This window comes from Cryptomeria japonica, chromosome 9, assembly GCF_030272615.1.
Source record: "Cryptomeria japonica chromosome 9, Sugi_1.0, whole genome shotgun sequence".
Lineage (NCBI taxonomy): Eukaryota > Viridiplantae > Streptophyta > Pinopsida > Cupressales > Cupressaceae > Cryptomeria > Cryptomeria japonica.
Genome location: NC_081413.1, coordinates 513,627,993 through 513,643,576, shown reverse-complemented (window position 1 = coordinate 513,643,576; position 15,584 = coordinate 513,627,993). Strand labels below are relative to the sequence as shown.

At 38.2% G+C, this 15,584-nt stretch overlaps 1 protein-coding gene across 3 annotated transcripts in view; it reads right to left on the bottom strand.

Moving 5' to 3' along the window:
• Nucleotides 1-15,584, bottom strand: part of LOC131066943 (phytyl ester synthase 1, chloroplastic) — a 190,142-nt gene that overhangs the window by 67,466 nt on the left and 107,092 nt on the right. For all 3 annotated transcript variants that reach the window (XR_009358911.1, XM_059211128.1, XM_058001844.2), the window contains exons 10-12: nucleotides 2,046-2,179; nucleotides 1,378-1,747; nucleotides 527-640 (exon numbers count right to left, since the gene is read on the bottom strand). Coding sequence is in view for 2 of the 3 variants with exons in the window: in XM_059211128.1 (XP_059067111.1) it covers nucleotides 527-640; nucleotides 1,378-1,747; nucleotides 2,046-2,179 (618 nt within the window). In the remaining variant the exon portion in view is untranslated. The remainder of the gene's footprint in view (nucleotides 1-526; nucleotides 641-1,377; nucleotides 1,748-2,045; nucleotides 2,180-15,584) is intronic.

The following is a 15,584-nucleotide window of genomic DNA, read 5'->3' as shown; positions in this document are numbered from 1 at the left end:
ATGTGTTTAAAAAATATTAACAAAAGAAGAAGGCCAAAAATTTATTAAAAAAAAAATTAAATTTTTTTTTTTTTTTTTTTGTTCAGCGAATTTCGAACTTCAAGGATGAAATTCGGCCGAACCTAGTGACTTAGAATGTAATTGTGGGACTTGTTACTTTTTCTTAATAATATATATTATTTACCCTCATCAAAAAAAAAGACTCACTTACATGAACTGCTTCTATTCATTTACCTGATGTGACTCTGTTTATTCACATTATGTGGCATTCATCTTTAAATCAATATATTCATTGTCATTTCATCTGCTCACTTTGTACCTAACTAACCAATTCTCACTTAACTTCAATAGTATTCACCATTACATATATAAGATGATAAGAAACAAATTAAAGAACACAAAAAGGAAAGTTTACAGATGTTATAATTGCTTTAAAAAATAAGCTGCATTGCAAGATTGCATACTACAAAATAGAGAAAAAAAAAAAGAAAAATACACAAATTTAACTTAATCTTCAAAAAGTTACCTCAGCAATATCATCCTCTCCAACTGCTGCAAAAGGAATAATTGTGGCCCCAAATCTGGCTGCCATTCGAACAAATTCTGACCTCTCTGGCCAAAACAACTGGTACTGCTCTCCCTGTGAAGATAGATACCATACGATTAGCTTATTGCCAATAAAAATGAAGTTGAAATTAGATATCAATAAAATATTTTATTTAAAATATCCTGAAAACATAGCTAACAAAAAAAATCCTCCAAAGAGTCGACATTAAGACAAGGGGGTTCCATGACAAGAAGATGTGACAATAAGAGAAAGTGGGGAGGTGGGGAGAGGAACAAGGGAGCAGGGTTGAGAGGGAGAAAGATATAAAATATGACACCCTTTCTACATCAAGATTATATCTTTCTAAGATATTCTATCACAGTGTCACTGAGTCATTTATGACAGCAATTACTGTTCATGCATAGACAATTCACAAAGTGTACAATTTTGATGATTGGCATGTCATTCTTCAGTTTATAAGTGAGTCTGTAAATTTCTATAAATTTAAATGCCAAAGTTTGCCCTTTTTTGTTAGTTTAAAAATTTTGTACAGTTAAGATATAACAAATTTTCACTGTTTTCGAATGAAATTTCAATGGTCCTGAAGAGTCGAGAAATTTTCAGAATTGGTTGACAAACAAAATCAAGCACTTAATATGTCTTGAAATGCCTTGAAATATTATCAACAAACGCATGGTGCACACAAATAGATAGAGTATATTTCTTCATCTTCTTCAAGTAAATTTACTTATAAATGGCAGAAATAAAGAAAATGGAAAAATAAATTATTGAAGGATGTAGGTCAGTGCAGTATCAGTTATGCTATACACCTTTCGATGGAGAGCTTCCCGTGCACCTCCTGGGTACAACAGAGCAAATGATTTTGTAGAGAGAAGCCTGAAAAGATTTTTTGCTGATACAGGAACTGCGCCAAAAAGTCTAACATCGTCAATTTGATTTTCTTGATGAAGTCCCTCATCTGACCTCTTAGAAAACAAAGCCGGATGAGCTATCCCACGAACAAAAATGTTCCGTTGTCTGAGAAATTCCCCAACCAGTGGTACTAGCTCTAAGCCCATCAACATGTGATTTCCAACTAACAGAACAGGGCCATGCTGAGGAATCCCTGTAAGCCCTTTCACTATCTTGCCATCTTCTAAAGTAGAAAATAATACAGGGCCAGTTGCTACGCGAAACCACCTACACGGTTCTTAAAATTAAGATTGGTGTAAGTATTTTAAGGCTTAAAAGTTAAAAGGAATCTGGAAAAGGCTTCCACAGTCCATTTAAGATTACAGTAAATATTCTCAATAAACTATTATGTTCAATACTAAATTGGAGGGAACAAAATCAATGAACAAATTTCAAAGTATTCAACATAGCCAGAATTTTATGCAATCATCAAATCCATTTAAAGCCGGGATGCAAGTAAGAATTGTGATACAAAATCAATATATGTGCTGTCTAAATATGCTAACCACTAATTAAATATACATACCAATCTTTCTTATCATAGACCTCTTTGAATTCTTGTGGGGTTGGTGGAACAAAATCCAAAACATAGTCACGGTTTCTTGAATGACGATAAAGCCTAGAGCTCTTAATCACAGTTGCTAAGTTGATACCACCCTCCTGTAGTAATTACCATCATTGTTAAAAGAGAAAGTTTATATTGCAAAATAAAATGTGTATATAAGATATGTTAAAATCAACCTTTTGATCTGAACCAATAGATTTTTTCCTTTCTTCACATTTAATGCAAAAGAGACTCATCTTCAGCAAGTAGAATATATTCTAAAAACACTAGTGAACCATATACTTTTTAAGATTATAAAAGTAAGATAAAGTTTTATTCGGAAATTTTCAATCTGTGTCTAAACTACAAAAACTAATTATGCATTTTTAATAATTTTGCATGTTGCAAAGAAGGGTCAATTTTTCAAAGAAACCAAACTATTTATAGAAAGTGAAGGATTCTTGTTTCCTACTAAGAAAAAACAAAGCATTCTATTATTTTATTTTAAAAGAAAATATGGAATTGGATATGGATATAGTGAATTTTGAAGATATTCTAATAGAAATACCATTATATACAACAATTATAAAAAAAAATACATATATTCAATTATTTATACATCTGAGGGCATAGAATGTAATTTTAAAAAAAATTATTTATATGTATTTTCGTTTTAATTAGTGTTTCTATGAATTTCTAGGACAAGGGATGTGAGGAACAATTTTTTGGGAATGGCAGAGGGATATATATATATATATATATATATATATATATATATTGTGGCAATCGAGTACTCACCAAGACAAACTTGTCAAGTCTAGTAGACTAGCCAGACTCGCCAAGTCTAGGTGCATCTTGACCAATACACTCGGTCGCAACGTTGCAGGAAGGAAAAAAATAAACATAAAAACAACTCAATTTTTTTAACTTATATTTTCCTCCTACACCCTGAAAAGAAACTTTATTTCATTTTCAAGCCAGAGGAGAAGGAAAAAAGAGAGTTTTGAGCCAAAATCAGATTGCATTGAACAAAAACCAGCAAGGAGATAGAGAAAAAATCAATGGTCGAATCAAATTTGGGAAGAATTGTAGCTACTTTTCCTGCATCTAGACGAGTCTACAAAGGATTGAGAAGAGCTCACCATTGAGTTCAAGCAAGATTTACGAGGTAAGTTTGTATTTTGAAGTTTGTTTTTTTTTTAATAAAAATTCCATTTATCATTTAAATTTATCCACGTCGCAAGGTCCAACCCCTGGTAGCCTAGGTACTGGTTTGGTTCGAACCTAGTCTAAATCCCGGTTCCGCTTGCCTGCGGGTCTAGACAAGTTGCGTCAGAAGGTGTGCTCATTTGAGTCATTTCTTTTGCAAACAACAATTTCATCCCATGGAGAGTTGCATAAATTTTTTGCTTGTTACATCCAGGTAGAGAGTTGAAGATCGAAGAGTGAAGCTTCATCAAGCGTTGCACCCTCATTCCTACACATTTGCAACCTTCCATTGGCTGTAAGGTAAGATTTTTTTCATTTTCTTTTTCTCCATTTTTGTTTTCCTTTTTTCTATTCTTTAAAAATTATTTTTGTTTTGAATGTGTTCATAAAATTTCTTGCCATAGAAACTACAATGGCAACTAGCTCTACCTCCACAAGTGAACAACAAAAATACAAAATAGATCCAAACTTTCCTCTATAGAAATAGAGTTGATATTATGCGATCGCTTCTAGGAGATGGGGGATTGTGGGGCGGGAAGCCGCAGCCCAAGCTGTGACTACCGTCACACCCCTTCCTTCGGAAGGCAAGTGGCGTGACGGTAGCCGCAGCTTAGGCTACGGGCCGTCACATCCCTTCCCACGGGAGGGTGCCCGTGAAGGGACACGACCACTCCCTTCCACGGGTATTAAACCCAATCAATCCATTGGGGTCAAGGGAGGCAAAGGATATGGACAGGGAAAAAAGGACGGAGGCGTTGCAGACCAGACTGCGGACAAACAGGTAAGAAGTCTGTGATATATGTATGAAAATAGGCAATAATAAATAATATATATATATATATATATATATATATTAATGAATATAGGAATGGATTAATATATATATATTAATAAATATAAATGTATAAAAATAGGCAATGATATTTAGTATATATATATTAATGAATATAGGAATAGTTTTATATATATATATATATATAAATAAGAACTTGTTGTATGCATATGTAATGAAGGGTTCTTAAATGTAAGGAATGGTTATAAACATAAATAGTAAATACATATCAGGATAGTAGGAATGTATGTTAAGAAATACATGTGAATAATGGTTAATGAACATTTTATGAGTATATGTAATGAATACATGTGAATTCAGGACTATGTACATGTGGGTTATGGAATAGGAAAATAGTAATAAGAATGCAAAAAATGTATTGTAAATGTAATCACATGATGGAGGCTATAAGGAGGAAACTCCCTTAGTCTAAGGGACAGATTATGATAATCCCTAGGGCAAAATATACTGAACATTGATATGCATATGTATGGCTTGGTTGATTAAGTTCAACCAAGAAGAGACGGATTTGGCCGGTCCCCTCTGAGGACTTGGATGATGGGATGCATCACCCAAGGCAAGGAATAGACAAGGGTCTTCCTTGGATGGCTTGGGTGTAAGAGGTTACACCCAAGACAGGAATCGAACTCACCTTCGACTTCCTAGAGGGCTTGGAGCCAAGAGGGGTTCCAATAAGGTGAGCTTCACGGCCGCCTAAGGACATACCTTGGTATGGCATTCATATCCTTTTTATTAGATAAAGATTATGATTATGTTAATTAAGTATTTTTAAGTTAGATTGCAATTTAGATAAATTATATATATATATATATATATGTCGGTTATATTCTAACAAACTATTTTGTAGAATAGTGATCCTGAACTAGTAGGGACACTACAGTGGTATCAGAGCATAATCCTGTCATCCTATGGGAAGGGTTCTTAGTTTATGATCACATATTAGAGAAAGAAAGGAGCAAAAGCTATGGCTGATCAATTGGCCAAACAGCTTCAAACTTTCATGGAGCAAACCAATGAGAAATTCGAAAGTATGAGCCAGTTAATCCTCCCAAGTACAAACAGCAATAATAGAGAGATGTTAAACCCTAGAAGAGAGACACACTCTAATCACGCTGACAACGAACGATCGCCTCAGAGTTCTAGACAAACAATTCCCAAATTTCTTCCTAGAGAAGAGCATGTGAGGGAGGAAGAGGAACCAGCCACACTTGGGGTGGAAGAAATCACCCAAATTTATGCTAGATTGGAACCAGAAGTTCAGAGGGTGGTGTCCTTCAGGGACTTCTGTGAGTCCAAGACTAATGAGAGTAGGAGGAAACCGATGGGTAATGACCTCAAAGCTAAAGTCAACAAAATGTCCCTACCATGTTCTGATGGGTCAGGGAAGGATGTCGCCCAAGCTTGGGTACAAAAACTAGACACCTACCTTTCATACAGCCCCATGACCGAAGGAGATGCTATAAAATTTGCCATACTACATTTAACCGGAACCGCCCATAATTGGTGGCATAACGGTCTCATTACCCTAGGACACAAAAATGTCTCCACCTACAATGAGTTTATCCAAAGGCTCATCAGCCGATTCAATCAAAAAGACTCCGAATGGTACTTCCAAGAGCTAACACACCTTAAGCAAGTAGGGACCATTGAAGATTATATAGACCAATTCCAAAACTTGTCAGTAATGGTCCCCGACCTATCCCAGAAAAGGCTTACCTACATGTTCTTAGAAGGCCTGAAAGACATCATTAAGAATTTTGTTAAACCCCTAGAACCACATAACTTAGGAGAAGCCATTAAGAAAACTAGGATGGTCGAATTTAGTGCTCCCAAGAATACCTCAACCAAAACTCCACATAGGAATGAGGGACCCCAAAGGGACCGCCGAGAAAAGCCTTGCCGCTTGTGCAAAAAACCTTGGAGTTTCAATCACCAATGTAAGGAGAGAGACGAACTCGTGGAGAAAGGGTTATATTTCAAATGCAAGGCTCCATGGGGGAGAGGCCATGAATGTAAAAGAGGACAGTTAAATAACACAGAAGAAATACAGGATGAGGAAAGAGCCTATAAAAGAGCCAGATTTGAAAACAATGTACCAAGTACCTTGGCAGTCATCACTCAAGGAAGTGAGAATAGATGCTTCAAACTCAAAGGGACTATCAAGGGACAAAAAGTAATCGCATTAGTGGACACCGGAGCTTCACGTGACTTCATTAGCAAACACTTAGCAGCAAAGAGAAGATTAAAAACTCAAGAGTTTGGAGGATTTGAAGTGATCATGGGCAACGGAATCATAGACAGGTGCACTAAAGTTATACCCCAATTGGAAGTCACCCTGGGAGGACATACAATTACAAGGAACTTCCTTGTGGTAAACCTAGAGAATGATATCATTTTGGAAATGCCATGGATAAACTCATTGGGACGATTCACCATGGATAGTCGAAATCGGGAGATATGCTTCCAACATGAAGGGAGAGAGATAACATTGAAGGGAATTCCCGACGGCTCTCCAAAAATAGTATCATGCAATAAAATGGAGAAAATCCTTAGACACGATAAAGGAGAGTGGGTCACCCAATGAATGGTCTTGGATAAATCTCCAACTGAAGGTCAAATCATTCAAAATGATATACAACCTCAAAGGTCTTCGAGGACATTCCCCCGGGTTTACCCCCAAAAAGGGGATTTGACCATTCCATTGAATTAGAGGAAGGAGCAAAACTTGTCATTACCACTCCTTACAGCCACCCCCACAAATTCAAAGAGGAGATTGAAAAAACCATAAAAAAATGATTAGAAATGGGACACATCCAACCAAGAAGCAGCCCTTTTGCTTCATCAGTAGTATTGGTCAAGAAGAAAGACGGGACAATGAGAATGTGCATAGATTACCGGGCCTTGAATAAAAAGACTATAAAAAAACAGATACCCTATCCCAAGAATTGATGAACTAATGGATGAACTCCATGGAGCAAAATATTTCTCTAAAATCGATCTAAGGTCAGGATATCATCAGATTAGAATGAGGGAAGAGGATATTCCCAAAACAAGATTCAGATGTCACTATGGACATTTCAAGTTTTTGGTTCTACCATTTGGTCTCACGAATGCCTCGGCCACCTTTCAGTCATGCATGAATCATACATTCAGGCAACAATTTAGGAAATTTCTTCTAATATTCTTTGATAATATACTTATTTACAGCAAGACATGGGAAGAGCATCTCCTGCACATCGAAGAGGTATTAAATATTCTTGAGTCAGAGTCATTATATGCTAAAGCCTCCAAGTGTGAATTTGGGATGAAAGAAATCATCTACCTAGGACACAAAATTAGTAAGGCCGGAGTAAGTGTGGATGAAGAAAAGATCAAAGCCATCAAGGAATGGCCCACCCCTAGAACCTTAACACAATTAAGGGGATTTGTGGGGCTATGCAGCTACTATAGACATTTTGTAAAAGGATTCTCCAAGATTGCAGCACCCCTTACCGATCTAACTAAGAAAGGGGCTTTCGCATGGAATGACTAGGCCCAACGGGCCTTTGAACAACTTAAGATAACCATGAGCTCTTGTCCAATATTAGCCATTCCCGACTTCTCTATTCCTTTTGAACTACAATGTGATGCATTAGGGGAAGGAATTGGGGCCGTACTCATGCAAAGGAAACATCCCATAGCTTTTGAGAGTTGTAAACTCACCGATGCAGAAAGACACTATTTTGTCTATGACAAAGAAATGCTAGCCATGATGCACACCTTGGCCAAATTTCGCCAATACCTGGTCTATGGTAGGTTTGGTGTGAAAACTGATCATAACAGTCTACGCTTCTTCTTGAGCCAAAAGGATCTCAATGATAGACAACGAAAATGGGTGAGCAAAATACAAGCCTACGACTTTGATATAGAATATGTAAAAGGGGTGAACAACGGGGCAGCAGATGAACTATCCCGGAGAGCTCATCTCAATACCATTACCAGTATCTCAAAAGACTGGAAGGAAGAAATCCTTAAGGAATATGACCAAGATCCACAGGCAAAGAAAATCTTGGCAGGAAATCTGCCCAATGAAGATTTTAGAGTTAAAGGAAACCTCATCAGGGGATTCCTTTGAAAATACAGGGGATGTGATGCACAACATTCTAGTTCATATTATCAATTGAAAGGCCATTTGTGTGGAATACCAAGAAGAGGAATCAAAAGTTAACTGGAAAAGATGGTGTACCGATACCACAACAGACAATGTTAAAATATATTAGGGAGCAAGATAAAGCAAATGAGAGAAGCATGTAAATTAAATCAGCCCATTTCAAAAAAATCAATGGGAATGCAGCCCCCATATAACCCCAATATTGTGGTAGAAGACCACCCATTTTTTACCACAACTGATGCTGAAAGTGAAGAATCCGTTGTATGCAAAAGATCAAAGGGACCTTTGGAAAGTGCATTTCAAAATGAGAGTCCAGACATTGCTGACCAAGACGTAGCGAGAAGTATATATGCAAATGGCTTTCAATGTTGTTCGCTCCCCATATTGGAAAAAAAATGTTGAAAATTGTTAATGAAGCTCCAAGGGGGTATAAGGGCCCGAGTTATGAGAAGGTATGTGGCACCTGGTTGGAAAGCGAGGTCAAGGGGGTTGAAGATGCATTGAAGCCCATAAGGGATTCAAGGATTGAGACAAGTGTTTCCATTGTTTTAAATGGGTGGAAAGACTCAAGAAATTATCTCTTGATCAATGTCATAGCAGTGTCCCATAAAGGAGCAATGTTTTTCAAAGTCGTGGATTGTGGGGGGCAAGTAAATGATGGACAATTTATTGTTGACGTTCTCATCTCTGCCATTGAGATAGTAGGATCTCATACCATTGTTCAAGTCATAACAAACAACACAAAGAATTATAGAGGTGTTAGTTTGTTAGTTGAGGAATGATATCAGCATATCTTTTGAACACCTTGTGTAGTCCACTCACAAAATCTTATGCTACAAAAGATTAGGAATAAAATTGAGTGGATCAAAGAGGTGTATGCAAAGGTTGAGGACATCCAAATGTTTATCACCAACCACCACATGTCTGAAGGAATTTTTAGATCATTTTCAAACTTGGAGCTATTGAAGGTAAGTGAAGTAGTATTAAATTTTACATTTTTTGATTTTTGGGTTTTCATAATTTGATTGTGTAATGTGTATTCTTCTTTAGAGTTTGTATTTAATTTTTAATCATTTTGGCTTTAATTTCTACTGTAGGTTGCAAAGACTTGTTTCGCCTCTAACACAATCGTCTTGAGACGACTTAAGAAAGTTGAAGTGGCACTTTGTAATATGGTGAACAGCCAACACTGGTCTAATGGAAGCAAAGCAGCACTGAGAGGGCAACAAAAATTAAGCAAAGGTTATTGGATGACTCATGGTGGGATCATGTGGAGTATCTCCTTAGTTTCACCGAGCCCATTATGAGCATGATGCGTTATATTTGCATGGATAAGCCTTGCATTGGAGAGGTGTATGATGGCATCAATTCAATGCTTGAGAAGATGAAGTGCATCATAAGTGCAAAAGAGAAAAACCCAAAGGAGACTTTCTTCAAATAGTTGCATGCAATTGTTGAAAAAAGGTGGAACAAGATGACCCCTCCATTACATCTTCTTCCCTATGCATTGACTCCAAAATACTATAGAAATTAGTATATTGATATGCTAGGAAGGCTTGCCCCATATAGAGATTTTGTAGTGTTTGAAGGGTACAAGGCAGCATTCCTTAGACCCTTCCCTAAAGATGATGTGTGAGATTTAATTACAAATGAGTTCATAGATTTTGTGCACATAAATGGTCAAAGTGTTGAGGCTCTTTGGGATAGGTATAAAAAAGATGCTCATAGTTGGAGGTACTTCCATGGCCAATACTTCCAAAACTTGTAGCCCCTCACAATCAAAATTTTATCACAAGATTTAGCATAGTTGAGCTACTAGCCAAGATTCAAAAAAAAAACTTGGCAAAAACATGACAGCTTAAAAATTTGTTTAAATTTAATTAGAAATGCATTTCTTTTACAAAATTCGATGAGAAGATGCATCCAATGAGTCAATAAATGAGTATGCAAAAGAAACAAGCTAAGTCTAGATATATTCAATTGATTTAAATGCAATTGCCTACAAAATGGCATCATGTGGGATGCTGATGGTAATAGTTTGAAACAAAATGAAATAGCAAATTGTTTTTGTAAAACTAAAAGTAAATACTACATCAAAACATTTTACATCTTCCTCTTCCCAGCTCTAGTAAAAACTAGGGGAGAGGTAGAACTAGAGGGTCTAGTCCTAGGAGTCCAATGTGGCTCCTTAACCTCACCAAAACAAAGTTGAGGGTAGCAACCTGTTGTGACGTATTCACACATCGCCCCATTGCGAATGGGGACCCCTACTTTTCGCTTTCTAGGATTAGTCCTCTTAGCTTAGTTCTAGGTTAGTGTTGAGCCTTTCGCTATGAACCTTTGCATTGAAGAGGTATAGTGGGTCAAGAAGTCAAAAGTTGATCAAGTTTGTCTCTTTAAGATGAACCGAGGTTCGACACTTCCTTTACCCAGCCAAGATTTTATCACTTCCACTTCTCCCAACACTGCCCATGGGTGCCCAGGCTCGATCACTCTCATTTCCATTCCTCGCCTTCGCCATCACCATTCCACCCTTTCATCCTTCGTCTCTCTCTTCATTCCATTACCCTCCATCTTAACGGCTTTCCACTTCCCCTTTCCTACCATCACCATTTCACCCTACCCTTTCCACTTCCATATCCCTTACCTTCTATCTCTCTTTATCTTTTATCACCTTCACCTAACATACTCATCTACTGCCCTTCACCTACATTTAGTCCTACCACTACACCCTCACCTCCCTTCACTTAACTTAAACCTACCCTTCCATCTTACACCCTCACCTCCCTTCACTAACTTCCTTTCCACCTTACCCCTATCCCTATTCTATCCTAACATCTCTCTTCCCCTCATACCTTCTATCTCACACTCCCTTTAGCCTACAATCCACACTAACCTCCTTTCCCCCTTTATTCCCCTGAAATCACCTATTCTAACCCACATCCCATAAGTCTCACTTCCTTCATTTCCCTAAGCTTACATCTACCCCTACCCCTAACCTTCTTACCCATCTATCCCACCTTTCCTTCCCCTAGTCTAAACCTCATCCCATTATAACCTACACCCCTCTACCCTTTCATTACCCCCTCATACCTCCCATTACATTTTACTCCCTAAGCTTCCCTAACTCCATCCACTACCTCTTATACCTCCTAACCCGACACCTCTCCTACTTCCATCATTTATATCCCTTATGTCCCCCTTTCCTCCAACATCCCATTTCCCCTCTTTCTCCACGTAGCAGCTTCCCTTACCATTTCCCTCACATTCCTCTCATCACCTTTTGGGGCCCCACTTTAAACTCAAAATGGAGAATTGAATTAACATTTTATTAAAGACTCTTGTTGGGACCTGTTGTGACCATTTCACACATCGCCCCATTAGAATGGGGACCCCCTCTTTTTGCCTTAGGTTTTGTTTTCTCTTTGCTTGTTTTTCTCTCTGCTTTTAGGGTTTTCAGTGAGTGAGTGGTCTGCCTGGGATGGCTAGATTAGGGCTAAACCTTGGAAGCTCATTTTAATGTTTCTTTCAAGCTAAGTCTAGTCTTGTTTGGGGAGGTTGTTAGTCGTCTACCTGAAGCCTCAAGATTGCCACAATGAAGCATGCCTTTCAGGAGAGTCAAGTTGGTTAGATCAAGGAGCAGAGAGAATAGGTCTCAGGTTAGGATAGGTCTAGATTGAGGGTTTTCTTGTCAGAGTCCTGCTTGTTTCCTTGTCTGAATCAGTTGAGCAGAGTCAGTGAAGAAAAGGAGTAGGTTTGATCAAGTTTGATGGAGGATGAAGCGAATTAAGGTAAGACTTGGCCTAAAAGGGAAATTTCGCCCCTGACCCTTCCAGAGGGTCCAGGGTGAAAATCATTGTAAAGCTCTTTTTCTCCTCATTTTTGACTAAGTGATACTTTCTAAGGCATGTTTGGAGGTGAATTGATATGTTTTGCCCGGAGATGGAATTAATGGATTTTTGAAGAGCAAGATGATGCCTGAAAGAGGATTTTCACTCCTAACCCTTCCAGAGGGTCCAGAGCGAATTTCATCAAAACTCTTTCTTGCCTTAGATGGAATTGCAAACTTGTCCCTAGCTTGGAAAAGGACCTAACTCTGCCTTGTGAAGTAGTTTGAAACATGAAAAATGAGCAATTTGGCCTGGAATGGAGATTTCGCCCCTGACCCTTCCAGAGGGTCCAGGGCGAAAATCTTATTAGAGCTTATTTTTCACTAACTTTGGTTAAATTGTGATGTGCAGGGTCTCTTGGAATGAAGATTGGACACCATTTGATACCTTTGAAGATATGGAAGCGTTGAGAAATGAAGAATTTTGGCCAAGAAGGGTAATCTCGCTCCTGACCCTTCCAAAGGGTCCAAGGCGAAAATTTTCAAATCCTTCTATTTTTCTTGCAAAAATCTAGTCAAGCTTGGCATAGATGAAAGAGGAGTAGTGTCTTTTTCTTGAGAGGTGAAATCAACTTGAAATGATGATTGAATTGAGCCTAAATTGAGGAATTCGCTCCTGACCCTTTCAAAGGGTCCAAAGCGAAAATCTCTATAGGAGGCATTTCTTGCTTGGTTTGGTTGAATTGAAGTGTCAAAGGCATGATGAAAGGAAGAATGAGCATGTTGGAACCCTTGGGTATGTTTAGAAGTGATGAAAATAAAGGATTTTAGCCAAGAAGGTGAATTTCGCTCCTGACCCTTCCAAAGGGTCCAGAGCGAAATTCCTTGCAAGCCTATTCTTTTAACCTTGTTTTGGCTTAAGACCTTATCCATTGGGTGAAGGATGTTGTTTAGTTACCTCTTGAGGTGATTTTGAGTTGGAAAAAGGAAGAATCAAGCCCAAATCATGATTTTCGCTCCTGACCCTTTCAAAGGGTCCAGAGCAAAAATCCCCCTAGACCTCATTTCCTTCCCTACTTGACCAAATTGTGATGCCCAAAGCATGTTGAAAAGAGGAATGGACATGATCTTGTTTTGAGAAGTGTTTGATAGCATTAAGGAATGGAGATTTTAGACAAGAAAGGCAATTTCGCTCAAGACCCTTCCAAAGGGTCCAGAGCGAAATTCCTTGTAAACCCATTTTTAACCTTTCTTGGACATGAAAACCTTGTTCCTAGGGCAATAAAAGATGAAATCCCACTAAGCAAAGAAGTTTTAAGGTGAAAAAATGAATATTTTTGGTCAAGATTGCAAAAATCGCTCCTGACCCTTCCAGAGGGTCCAGAGCGAATTTCCTCAAAATCACCTTTTGCTATCAAATTTTGCTAAGCCAAGTATGGGATAAGGTCAAGCATGGAAAGAATTACCCCTGGGAGTGAATTGAGGTTGCAAGAAATTATCAAAAAGTGAAGGAATTGAGCCAAATGGTGAATTTCGCTCCTGACCCTTCCAAAGGGTCCAGAGCGAAATTCCTAAAAGCACCTATTTCCTTACAAGGTCAAAGCAACTTTTTAGTTTTTATGGCTTGAATGGGTGTGAGGAAGAGTGTTTTGCATTTTGAAGCTAATTGAAATTGTCAAGAAGAAGCAATCAAGCCTAGAACATGATTTTCGCTCCTGACCCTTCCAGAGGATCCAGAGCGAAAATCCTAAAACCTATCTTTTCTTCCAAAGATTGGACTAGACCAAGCTTAGACATGGGTTTGAGAAGACTTTTGAATTGCCTTGAAGTGGAATTGGATTGCTAAGGATGAAAATTTTGAATCCAAGAGGGAAATTCGCTCCTGACCCTTCCAAAGGGTCCAGAGCGAAATTTACAAATTCTCTCTTTTTCTTGCAAATTTAAGACAAGATTTTGCTATTCATGACTTGGATGGGAGTGAGGCGTGATGTTCCATGCCTTGGAAATGATTCGAAGATGAAAGGATGAAGGAATTGCCCTAAAACCTAAAAATCGCTCCTGACCCTTCCAAAGGGTTCAGAGCGAAAAATCCAAAACTAGTGCATTCCTTTCAAGTTTGTGCTAGGACAAGGCTAAACCAAGCTAGAAAAGGCCTTTGAGACCACTTGTGAGTAGGTGTTTGTTTCAAAATTTGATGATTCTAGGTCAAAGAAGGAAAATCGCTCCTGAGCCTTCCAAAGGGTCCAGGGCGAAAATCCTTCAAACACCTATTTGCCTTGCAATAACAAACCAAGCATGTGTGAAGTGAATGAAGAGGATCATTGCCTAACCTTGTGAGGTGGATTGGAGTTAAAATGATGGAGGAGTAAGCCTAAGCAAGAAAAATCGCTCCTGACCCTTCCAAAGGGTCCAGGGCTAAAAACACTAAAGACACCTTTTCCTCCAAAATTCAAGTGAAACTAAGCCTAAACTACGGTAAAAGATGCCATTTGGAATGCCTTGATGAGGTTTTGGACTTACAAAAATGAGAATTTTGAGCTCAGGAGAGAATTTCGCTCCTGACCCTTCCAGAGGGTCCAGAGCGAAATTCCCAAAAGGTGGCATTTCCTCCAAAACATTGATGAGCTAAACCAGTGATGGAGATAAGTGAACTCTGGAGATTGCCTTGGAGGATTTTAATGATCAAACTAAACTGAATTTTGGCCTAAAATGTAAAAATCGCTCCTAACCCTTCTAGAGGGTCCAGGGCGAAATTTACATTTTCACCTAATTACTCATGAGAAATGATAAAAATTGAAATGCAAGACCTTGATTAGGCCAAAACAAACATAAGCTTGCCTTCTGGGAGATTTTGGAGTGAAGGGAATGAGGTATTCAAGTCTTAAATTGAAAAATCGCTCCTGACCCTTCCAGAGGGTCCAAGGCGAAATCGTCAAAGAAACCTATCATTCAACCTTGATTGATTAAGTCTTAAGGCAAATTGCAAAATTGTGAAGACAAAGTCATGGAAATTTGCAAAAATGTAGGTTGAGAAAATTTCAATTTGATCAAGTGAACAAGCCTGGATGGGTTCAAACAGGTCTTGAAGTGAACCTAGACCTTCATCACTATTGAGTATTTCAAAGCCTAAGGAGAAAGGAAGCTCCATTAAGCCTCAACCAAACCTCAATATTCCCAAATTTTCACCAAATTTGCTAAAATTAAGACATTTGGGGAGGTTAAATTAAGTTCGCATAATTTGAGGCCTTTGTAATTGAATTGATTAATTTTCAAGCCTTAAAATAAATGTAAAAATCCACCCTTAAAGCTTTGAAATTAATTCAAAAAATGAAAAAATTAAGTTGAGCGCTCAATATTTGTTATTTTGTCTTTATTTGCCAAGTCGGCCATCCTTCAAAAAGGGGGTTTTATTTCATTTTATTTCCTTTTTGTCAAGTCGGCCTCAACAAGAATTAGGGTGAGCACCCTATATAAGGAAGG